Genomic DNA, 12,015 nt, shown 5'->3' with positions numbered 1-12,015 from the left:
TAGGAAAGGACACTGAAGAAATGGTTGAGGACTGAGGATGAGAAAGAATCAAGTATGTGGAGAGTAGAAAGAACAGCATCCTAGACGAAAGAAGCAGCATGTCTCAAGGCCGTGAGGCAAAATGAGCTGGACCTTTTTGAAGAACTAAAGGAAAAGTAATATGATGTGAGTGTAGAAATGAAAGGGAAGAGTAACAGGACATCTGGTTGGAGAAGCAAACAGGGTGAACCATCATAAGGCCCTGGTAGCCTTGGTAAAGAGCTTGGAGTTTAAGTCACTGAAGTGAGTTAAGCAGGAAAATGACATATCCTAGTTTACATTTTTTCAAAAATCAATTTGATTGCTATGTGGAGCATGGATAGGAGAGGTAAGAGTTGAAAGCTGGGAGTCAGCTTCAGGAGACAGTTGTAGAAGTCCAAGTAGGGGATAGTGGTGGTGGTAGAAAAGAATAAAAATTAATGAATTCATTGAATGCAAAATCACAAAAATATAAGTCAGAGCTCATACTTCTTGTTTTTCTCTCTAGTAATGTTTAGAGCTATAATAACATCATACTGATTATATTTAATTTATAAAATAATTTCCAAATTTTCCAATGGCACCAATTTTTTCTTTTCAATTTTGAAGGATTCTTTTACCACTCTGCTTAGTAATTTCTCTTTTTTCTTTTTTACATCTTTCATAATGTTGAAAAACTAATTCTGCTTTCTTTTTAAGAGAAAAGAAACCTCGTTTATTCCCTCTGAAAATGAGAAGATTTCTAAACAGCTCCACCTTTGTTATAATATTGTGAAAGATCGTTATGTTCGAGTTTCAAATAACAATCAAACCATTTCTGGATGGGAGAATGGTGTGTGGAAAATGGAATCTATATTCAGAAAAGTTGAAACAGACTGGCACATGGTAACTTAATACATAAAACCGTTTAAAACTTTTGTCATTGTTTAAGCAAATATAGATTGGCTTCATTTTTCAGTTGTGCAAAATATGAAAACTGATATATCATACTTATTTTTAGTAATCCTTTAACCTGGAAAAGAAAATTGTGTCCCCAGTGTGTAATCAAAAGTCCACTAGAAATTCTTGCATTTTTATCAAGAAAGTATCTGTTTTCATCTAAGAGGATGAATTTAATTCTTTCATGGGGAAAAATAATCAAATGTATGATGAAGTCATGTGACTGATTTTTGCATGAATATATATATATATTCTATTCAATACTATATATATATATTCTATTCAATACTATAAATATATATATAGAGAGAGAGAGTGAATTAATTCCTTCACAGATGTGTATTGATTACCCATTAAATACAGGCTATTTAGGGAGTATAATAGATTTAGTTCAAAATTTCAGAAAGCTAAACATCTAATAGGCAGTCACTTCAAAGAATGGATGATTGAGCAGCAATATTGGTTATTTCTTCTCTGTATCTTAAAAAAATAAGTAAGTAGAGGTTAGGACTATAGCAGTGCATTTATACCAAGTTGCATGTTATCATCACATGCTCTCAGTAACAAATAAGAGGCTTTGCTTTAAAACTGCCTGCTCCTTAGAAATACACCAAAATAAACTTAAAGCTATTCACATGACCTCAGTAGATCTGATCTTATTATTGATAGAGTTTCATAGGAATTAATTAACTTATAGGAAGCTTTTAAAGTTAATTTACCAAGATACTTGAGTGGGAAGTTGTTCACTTGTAAAATATATTGGATAGATTTAAAAAGTGAGACACTTACAAACAGCTGCTAGTGTTTATGAGCATCTATTATATTCTGTCACTGTACTAGGCATTTGTCAAATTACCAAAGACGTCTATACAGTGATAAGGTCTCTGCTTTTCTCTTTTTCAACCGTAAGTTTTTGTTCAAAAACTTACCTTGCTGCTTAAACATAGAAATACTCCGTTTATATCACATTGTCTAATACTAAAAAAGTTGAGGCATTTTTTGTATTAATAACTTATAGGATTATTCTAAATTTTGGAATTTTCTTCTTTAGCTAAAGAAATGCATAAAAATAGAGATAAAATTTAAAATTTCAAGATATCTGTAATTAGTTGTGTAGTTGATGAGAGAGGATGAACATCTTCTAGAAGACTATCCTTAGCCTAAGAATTTCTCTGAACAGAAAGCAAGATAGAATAAAAGTGTTATTTATCCAGTGACTATACTTGCTGAAATGGAGAAAAATCATGTGTTTCTGCCTAACCAGCAAAATTAGTAAAGTAGTAATGATGGGGAAAATAGTGATATGTTACAGAAGATGTGATATGCCAAGAAACAGAACTACTCTATGGAGTATTCCTTCTTTGTCTTATACACTCATTTGTTTATCAGCAAACTTGTACTGTTGTGCCAGGCATTATTCTCAGCTACATGGACAAAAAGATGATTCCTGACCTCACGATCTAAAAGGGGAAGCCAAAGCATAAACTGCCATCTTAACCATGATGCAGAGTGCTATAATAAGGATATCAGCACATTGCTATGGAAACAGCGAGGTGGGAGTGATTAGCTCTGGCTGTGGGAGTTGGGCAAAGCTCCACTGAGCAGACGACATTTGAGCTGGACGCTGAAGGTTGAGTAGGTGTTCATCAGGCAAGGAAACCAAAACAAGGCATGGAGTACGTGGCATGTTTCAGCATCTCCAAATAGAACATTTTAGCCACAGAGGGGCTATTGTATGAGAAAGATTTAAATAATGTAAATGATAGACAAAGGCCATTAAATAGAAAACACACCCCTATTCAAGTAAAGCTTATGCCTTGATATACTTTTATGAAGGGTACCATTTTTTTTAAGTTGAATGAGTTTCTTTCTAGCTACATATATTTAGTATCAAATGAAGAAAAATACTAGAATCTTTACTTGTAGACAGTGATAACTCGGAAGTAACAATTGTCATTATAATTTGGGTATTCCATCTAAATCAGTATTTCTGGTTCTGTACTAGCACGCCCCCAATTAGGGATTTTCTAGCTCTGTTGAATAGTAAATGTATTTTTCACCACACTTTTTCTTGGTAATCTCCAACCACGTGTCATGACAGATCACATGCAGCCTGCTTTCAGAGTTTTAGAACAGATTCTTTACCTCTCAAAGAGGTATCCTCCCAGGAGCACAAAGATTAAAATTTGCTATTTAGCAAATAACATTGTTCAATAATATCTGAATTGAAAAGAATATAAAAACTAAATCAAGAAAACCAGTATGCTTTTTGGGAGGCAAGTGATAACACCTTGATAAAAGTAGTATTAATAGCTTCCTTGCTAATCTCCATCTGCCCTAATTCTTTCAAACCTGTGATCCATGCTATCGCTAAAGAAACATTTACAAAAACTTAATCCTTAACTGAGTGCTCTTAGAGTAAGACATAGCTCCAAGTCTTTTCCAAATCTGCTCCTTGCCTTCTTCTCTGACTTTGCCTTGCACTATGCTACCCCTTGCTCTCTGCATTGCAGATATATTGCCCCTTCTCCCTTCTCCACAGAACCTCCTATACTTCTCTTTTTTGATTAATGTATTCTTAACCTTGCCACTTGGTCCAAGCCTCACTCCCTCAGGTCCCAGCAAACTGAATCCATTTCCCTCTTTATAGGTTCATTTGTACCATGTACCTCTCTTTCATGGCATGTATTCAACAAATAGGTATGAGAATAAATTATTTGTCTCTTTCTGTAACGTTTACATTAGATTGTAAACAATTCTCAGGGGGAGACCTTGTCTTTTTCTACTCACTTTTGTACTCTCAGTATTCATACATCTGGCATAGTACCCGATACATAGTAAGTGTTTAGTAAAGATTGGTGAATGTAAGAATGTATGTGGCATAAATTCTGCATCACCCCTAGGACTATGTAGAGCACTGTAAAAACTTCACTTTGTTGAGTGTCCTTTAGATGGTCTTAGATACTTTTTGGTTTTGATCAGTTTTATCTCTCTCTTTGTCACTACAGTCATTTTAGCATTTTGATGGAGGGGGCGGGTGCATGGCATTATGTCAAGAATTCATTCAGCACTTAGCGAATATGCACATTGTCAAATATTGTGCTTGGCAGTCAGATGTAATGGTGAATTAAGAGGCAAGCCTCAGGGTGCATATCAGCTGGTAAATGAAAGACATGTGTGGGCCAACCGTTTAGATTAATGGGGTAAATGGTAGAAGAGTATATGTTTGTTTATGATACTGAGAGAAAGAAGACAGAAACAAGAGCCACTAACACCCTGAATCTGAGTGAAAAAAACCTCATACTCCAAGTATTTTGTTTCGTTTTGTTTTTTGTTCACTCTACACGTTTTTTGTTTTGTTTTTCTGTTCTCTCTACAACAATCAACTCAGACCTCTGTGACCAAATATGTGGGGGGTGGGTTCCCCCAAATAAGCAAGCAAGCAATTCTTTAGCAGAACCAGCTGAGTGACCTCTAATGCAATCAATTCTAACATAATCTTCATGGAGATAACATTAGATCCCAAATGTTGAGGGCTTAGTCCCCAAGACTGTCCCCTCCCCACTTCAGATGCCAGTCACAAGCTCCAGTTTGTTTTACCTGTGCTTCTTACCAACTGACTGTAAATCAGGTTCCTATCACTCTCTCCTTGGAGTCAATTAATTTGCTAGAGTGACTCACAGAACTCAGGGAAACACATTTAGTGGTTTATTATAAAGGATATTACAAAGGATGCAGATGAAGAGATGCAGAGGACAAGGTATAGGAAGGCACATGGAGCCCCTCTGCCCTCCCCAGGTGCGCCACCCTCTAGGAACCTCCATGTGATCAGCTCTCCAGAAGTTCTCCAAACGCTGTTCTCATAGGCCTTTTGTGGATTTTCATAACCATGACAACAGTGTAGAAATATGTTTGGACAAAAAGGGTGTGATCTGATACTAATAGCCTGACAAACCCCAGCAAAGCCTATCTGTTCAGATTCTTCTTGGTCTCTGTGCAGCATTTCCACCTCCAGGGTATGGAACAGGACACTTTCTGAAATAGGGGTGTTGTGACCCACAATCAGACAAGGTCAGATAAATTCTTTATGGTCAGCTCCAAGACAGAAAGTTGTGGGGAGATTAGAGTATATTTTTAGTTTCCATGGCCTGCCTTAGAAATAACAAAGGCTATGGGAGTTATGAGCCAGGAACCGTGAATGAAAATCTGGAGAGATATATATACACACACACATATCATAGTATCACACTGAGTCAGGGAAGGCCTTTGAGAAGAAGTAATATCTGAGTTGGCTTTTGGAGAGGAGGAAGAGGGAGAGTTTCTTAGTATGAGGATAGGATATGGAAGGGGAGGTTGTTTGGGGACCTGAGAAATAGTGGGTTTGAAAGCACTGAGGTGAGAGACATCTGGTGTATTCAGGAAAGAGTGAAAAGTAGAGAGTATGAAGGAGAATAGTGAGAAATGAGACTAGAGAGGTAAATAATTGTCAGGTCCCAGGGACTTTGATTACCTTGCAATTATGTAACAGGAAACCATGAAAGTTTCCTATTTCACATGGAGTAAATTGGAAGTATACATGGAAATCTTAAAAATTCTAACCAGATTCTCCAAATGGAATAAATTGGAAGTATACACAGAAATATTTAAATACAGTGGGAACTAGGAGTGGATTCATGTTTGATTTTCAAGATAAAATGGAATAACCAAAAATAAGACTCATTGCAAGTACCAGTTTACCAGCAACAATTTAAGATCCCTTGAAATACAACTGTTTTGCTCTATATCTGTAGGAATGACGACCTTCAGGGTGCCTGCTGTATGGTGAACTTAATTTGAGTGAATCTTAGCAGCCTAAGTAGAACAATAATTTTAAGAATGTATTAAAGAAGAGCTTCAAACAATATAGTACAAACTGAACCTCTAGGGAGCCATAGCAGCCTGACATGTAGTAATCAAAAAATCTTTGAGCAAAGATCTTCTATAGAATATTAATTACATAAAGAAGCCAACATGCAAATTGTTCAGTCCTGAAAATAGTGGTTACAGCCACAACCCGAAGGACAAGTTCTATTTGTATACATTGTGAATAGTATGGCTTATGCCTAAACCCTAGACACACAGGTCTTGTTCTCACCCAAAGGTTGTATATGCCCATATGTGCTTACAGACATCAAAAAGGAGCAAGGATGGGTCACTGGTGGGAGGAGGGTTGGGGTGGTATGTATAGAATACAGGAGAAAACCTCCATGATTTCTGACTTTACTAGCACTCCTGCTAAAGTAGGATAGCAACACTCACCTTTTAGAGACCTACAAATTACAAAACCAAGCTTATAGAATGTACACAATAAATTTAAAAAAAAATTTTTAAGCCAACAGGCAAAAATATGTCTATCAAATAACTCATGATGTTAGGAATAATCAGCAGTTGTAAAAAATGTTTTTTCTCTACACTAAACAAGTGAATGTTTGCCTTTTTTCCCCCTTTTAAATAAAGGTATAGTTACTGATTGTGTTGGTATTATACATAGACAGGACCAGATTTCGAGGTTTTTTATAAATTCCATTGTTTTGGCACATTTTAATTTACCAAACTGAGTATACGTATTCTTGGTAACTTTCTACCACCTCTAAAAATGAGTCTTTGACAGAATATATTGTGCAAAAAAGATGATAGGAATTTTCTGTATAAATAGGGTGTTTGATCTCCATATACTGTTTCTTTAACATGAGACATTTTTTATTTTGCTCTTAGTATGTTTGAATGTTTAAACATGTAAGTATTAAATCATGACCTCTATCTTATTCTTTAACTTTCTAGTCTTAAAAGCTGATGATGCCTTTAGGACTGAAAATTTTAAGTCTTTAATAAATGCTGTCAGGCATGTTCAACAGCTACTATAAACCTTCTCTTACAGTTAAAACCACAGTTTTGACCCAGACCCACACAGTATAATTAAGGCAGTTATTGGAGTAAGCTAGATTTGAAGTTAACCTAATTCAACCTATCATATTTTATACCCATACTTTTGAGGGACATTTGAATCTAGTGAGCTCTGAAAATACACAAGATACAGAAATGCATATTGAGATATAAATTTTTATGTCTTAAGATTACTTTCCTCAAGTCTTTTAGTTCTTTTAATTCACCTTTCTTCCAGTAACCTCTCTGTTTGGCTCTTCTTTCCCAGATATCCCCCTTTGGTAGCCATTCCTTTAAAGGAGCGATTAACCTGTGTGTAACTCAGATGTCTAATAGTTTAGGATGGGTGAAACTAATGACTCCCAGGGAACACCGGTGGAGTCCTGAGTCCCACGTCCTCCTTACAAACGGCTTTAGGAGGAGCATGCAGTAGGAACATATATGAACACTAGAGGATGTTATAGTGACGTTGTCCAAACTTAAATGGAGCAATTGACAGTTCCACGTCTAGGTTTGTCAACAACAAACAACAGTTGGCTATACATACCTAGTTTAAGTAGTAGTTTCAGATCATTTTCTTTGGAGAGTGATTGCTCAGTTGTTACATAATCTCTAACTCACTGATTCTAAAATTTTTCAGATTAACGGGCACACCTGGAAGAAAAATAGCTATAGGTTGGTTGTCAAGAATACTATTGTGATTGATGTTTTTACTTGATGAGTAAAGACCAGAATACAGAATAGTACATGTAATAGGATATTCCATGCCAGATGTGTTTTATATGGTACTTTCAACTATTTTCCCCTGAGCTAGAGTATGAGTTAGATGTTCCTAAAAAGATCAAGTCTAACATGAATATATATACATATATATATATATATTTGCATACAGATCTTTAATACTTAATATTTACTAAATGTTTTTATTTTTATTTTTTTTTTTTTTAGACAGAGTCTCGCTCTGTCACTCGGGCTGGAGTGCAGTGGCACAATCTCACTCACTGCAACCTCTGCCTCCCTAGTTCAAGCAGTATTCATGTATCAGCCTCCCGAGTAGCTGGGATTACAGGGGTGCACCAACATGCCTGGCTAATTTTTGTATTTTTAATAGAGACGGGGTTCCACCACGTTGGCCAGGCTGGTCTTGAACTCCTTATCTCAAGTGATCTGACTGCCTCAGCCTCCCAAAGTGCCAGGATTACCGGTGTGAGTGACCGCGCCTGGCCCTAAATGCTTTTATGAATCCAGAAACTGTGCCCCCCAGAGAGCTTATGATTTGATGAAGGTAGGTCAGAATATGGGCAGTATCAAGGAGTATAGTATACAAAAATATAAAGGAGCATTGGCAATTCAAGGTGGGATGAAATTGTGGAGTATTTTCTTTTCTTTTCTTTTTTTTTTTTTTTTGAGATGGAGTCTTGTTCTGTCGCCCAGGCTGGAGTGCAGTGGTGCAGTCTCGGCTTACTGCAAGCTCTGCCTCCCAGGTTCACACCATTCTCCTGCCTCAGCCTCCCGAGTAGCTGGGACTGCAGGCGCCCGCCACCATGCCCGGCTAATAGTTTGTATTTTTAGTAGACACAGGGTTTCACTGTGTTAGGATGGTCTCGATCTCCTGACCTCGTGGATCCGCCCGCCTCAGCCTCCCAAAGTCCTGGGATTACAGGCATGAGCCACCATGCCCGGCCTAATTGTGGAGGATTTTTAAAGCTAATAGATTAGACTTAATGTAAGAACCAAGTACTTGCTGTACCTTTCAGACCAGGCAGATGACATAAAGAGAGTGGGATTTTAAAACATTAACCTGATCAGAGCCAGGCACGGTAGCTCACACCTGTAATCTCAGCAACTCAGGAGACTGAGGCAGGCGTCCAAGTGAGACCCTGCCTCTAAAAAATTTTTTTAATTAGCCAGGCATGGTAGTTGGAGGCTGAAACAATAGAGTCATTTGAACCCAGGAGTTCGAGGCTGCAGTGAGTTATGATCGCACCACTGCATTCCAGCCTGGGTGACAGAGTGAGACCCTGTGTCTAAAATAATACACTTGAAAATAAAAATATGATCAGAGCAATTGGAATTGCACAGCAGTAGTCAATTGCAGCAAGATGAGTGTAAAGTCCAAACTGTAGTAGTAAGTGCAGTATTAGTGAAGAAGGGGTTTCTTTCCAGGAATTATTTCAAACAAATACATAGAATTTTGTGGGAATTCACATATAAGGGATGAACAACTGAAGAGTCAGAGTCTTAAGAGTTTGAGCATGGTTGAATAGAGTGACCTGTGAAAGACCAAGGCTATGGATGTCAGTTTTCATGGCAATGTTTTGAGGAGTGTAGATAGAAGTATGAGAGGGAATGAGCTGGAAGCAGCCAGTAGGCTTAGATGCCTTCAATAGTATACATTTAATGTGCTAAAGGGTATTGATGAAGGAACAGGGAGCATGCCATTTAGAGAAGTGAGCACGGATATCACCTTTTAAACCGTTAGTTAGCAATGGCTGAGGTATTTTCTCGATTTAGAGGCTACAGCATATCACATCACGCTAGGAAAGCATATATGAAAATCCAGACTTAGAAAAGAAATAAAAATTAAGGAGTAGTTGCATTTAAAAGGATTCTTCATTTTCAGCAGGATTAATCATAAAACTCATTTTAAAAAGTTGTCTTAATATAAAAGAATATGATTTACCAAAATTTGGTTAGTATGCAGTCCTTTAGAATTGCACTTATTGGGGACATCTGCATTCAAAGATGCCATGGGAAAAATTGCCAAAAAAAAAAAAAAAATGTTAGCAGTTAAAAACCTTTTCAACAGGGAAAAGTTGGTTTTTAAATAACGACTTGTACATACTACCCTGTGACAGTAATATTCTTCACTAAGTTTGTTTTCTGTATTATTTCATTATTTCTGACAGTTCCTTTCTCCCCATCCCTACTCCTTATAGGTATATTTGGCCCGAAAGGAAGGATCATCTTTTGCTTATATTTCCTGGAAGTTTGAGTGTGGGTCGGTTGGCCTAAAAATCGATAGCATTTCTATTAGAACAACTAGTCAAACTTTTCAAACTGGAACAATAGAATGGAAATTGCGATCTGATACAGCACGAGTAGAACTGACAGGCGGTAAGCATTTGACTGGAGAATTAATCATGAAATATATATTTACCACTCTGAAGACCACTTGTACTTATTTGAGATGTAGTTCTTTTTTGTACCCAAGAGTTATTGATACTATTTCAGTTAAAAAAAAAAAAAATTTAAATAAAACCGGTGTGATCCCATTGTAACAGAAAGGCCGATGTTTTCTGTTGTGAAATACAAACGCAAGGAAAAAAATCATTTCTTTGTTTCAAAGGATGCATTTCTTCCATAAAGAATAATTTGTATTTATTTTTAAGGGTTTATTTTAACTTATACATCAGCCTATATAAAATGCATTTCAAAATGATCTGTGCTCTTTAAATTACCAAAAGCAAAATGTTAATTTTTTTCCCCTCTAACAGATAACAATCTTCACTCCTATGCTGATTTTTCTGGTGCCACTGAAGTTATTTTGGAAGCAGAATTAAGCAGAGGAGATGGTGATGTCGCTTGGCAACACACCCAGCTGTTTAGACAAAGCTTAAATGACCATGAAGAAAATTGTTTGGAGATAATTATAAAATTTAGTGACCTTTGAGATCCTGAACATTATAGAAAAGCTAGCAATAATCAAGGACTTACTAAAGTAGTCTGTTGGTTCAGTGCATGCTTAGTTGGCAGTTACCACCCTGTGCTAGCATATTTCTTTTGCTAGCTATCCATGTAACCCTCATGAAAATTATCTTTATACTGTGGACTATAATAAAATATTGAATTAAAAACTTTCTTCCATATGTGACTATAATTTGGAGTAAAGTCTCATTGACCCAATATGGGATTTTAATCTGAAAACTGTAAGTATAGTTTTAAAAGTTAAATAATGATATTCATGATTAAATGCTATTCATGATTATGATAAAATCTTGGGCTTGTGATAGTAATTTGACATTTTCTGATCAGCCATTCATTTCTTCAGAAGTGGTTGAATTAGTCTCCTAATATTTTTAATTTTTAATTAATGTGAAAGTACAGTATCTCATACATTATATAATGCATGAAAATTTATATGATTATAAATATGCAGGCATTTAAGAAATAAAATGAATTATTTTGCCTTACATCTTTTTAGTTTTTATTTTGGCTAACAAAAATCTTTTTTCTAAACATTGAAAAATACTTGAATAGATATGAGTTATGAAAACATTTAACATTGACAACATAAATTAGGATACATTTTAAATTCCATAATACGTGGACATTTTAAAAATGCCTTACCTTTGAGTTATATTTTTATCTACCTCATTGAATAAGATATTCTTGATTTTGAAAATACGTAACTATATTTTACAGTATCTATATATTGTATCAAGAGTTTTTGTGTACGTTCTCTATAACCTCTCAAATTAAGTTTAGTGAACATTTATTAAGCATTTATGTACAAAGCATTGTGATAGCACTGTGGAAGAAGCAGTGGTGAAAAACATAGCCCCAAGCCTCCAGATTCCTTTGTGCTGTTCTGCAAAGTGAGTTCTCAACTCTTTATACAAGAAAAAGACATACTCAGAGTCTCACCCTGTGCCACTCAATAGAACGTGACATGTATTGTAAAATACATAATAAGATCCTGAAACAAAGGTCTTATATTTATTCTTTTTTTCTTTTTAGAGATGAGATCTTGCTGTGTTGCCTAAGCTGCTTGGAACTCCTGGGCTTAAGCGATTCTGTCACCTCAGCCTTCCAAGTAGCTGGGGCTGTAGGCATGTGCCATTGCTCCCAGCTTATATTTGCTTTACAATTGCAGTAAAACTCTGCTGAGAATCTTTTTTTGCTAAAAAGTTATATTTCAAGAGAAGTAGTTTATGCATCTGAAATTATTAATATATCTTGAATATAAGAAAGTTTTCTGGAACTCTCAGTCTCGAAATTTTAACCTATAGTGGCCAAGTACTTAAGATCGGAAGGACTTGACACTTACCTGTCTTGTGGTGTCTGCTGTTGGCACAGTGAGTATTTTCATGATCATATGGGCTGATCCTGTTAACCAGCATGAAAAAACCTAGA

General features: G+C 36.1%; 1 protein-coding gene across 1 annotated transcript in view; it reads left to right on the top strand.

The window, feature by feature from the left end:
• The window catches only part of NGLY1 (N-glycanase 1), a 73,070-nt gene extending 61,998 nt beyond the window's left edge, over window positions 1-11,072 (top strand). The window contains exons 10-11 of the mRNA XM_011974811.1: window positions 718-903; window positions 10,377-11,072. Of these exons, the coding sequence (XP_011830201.1) occupies window positions 718-903; window positions 10,377-10,442 (252 nt within the window). The 3' untranslated portion in view covers window positions 10,443-11,072. The remainder of the gene's footprint in view (window positions 1-717; window positions 904-10,376) is intronic.
• Window positions 11,073-12,015: the final 943 nt, after the last annotated feature.

This window comes from Mandrillus leucophaeus, unplaced genomic scaffold, assembly GCF_000951045.1.
Source record: "Mandrillus leucophaeus isolate KB7577 unplaced genomic scaffold, Mleu.le_1.0 Scaffold149, whole genome shotgun sequence".
NCBI lineage: Eukaryota > Metazoa > Chordata > Mammalia > Primates > Cercopithecidae > Mandrillus > Mandrillus leucophaeus.
The sequence above is the reverse complement of the archived record's forward strand: the minus strand, read 5'-3'. Positions and strand labels throughout refer to the sequence as shown.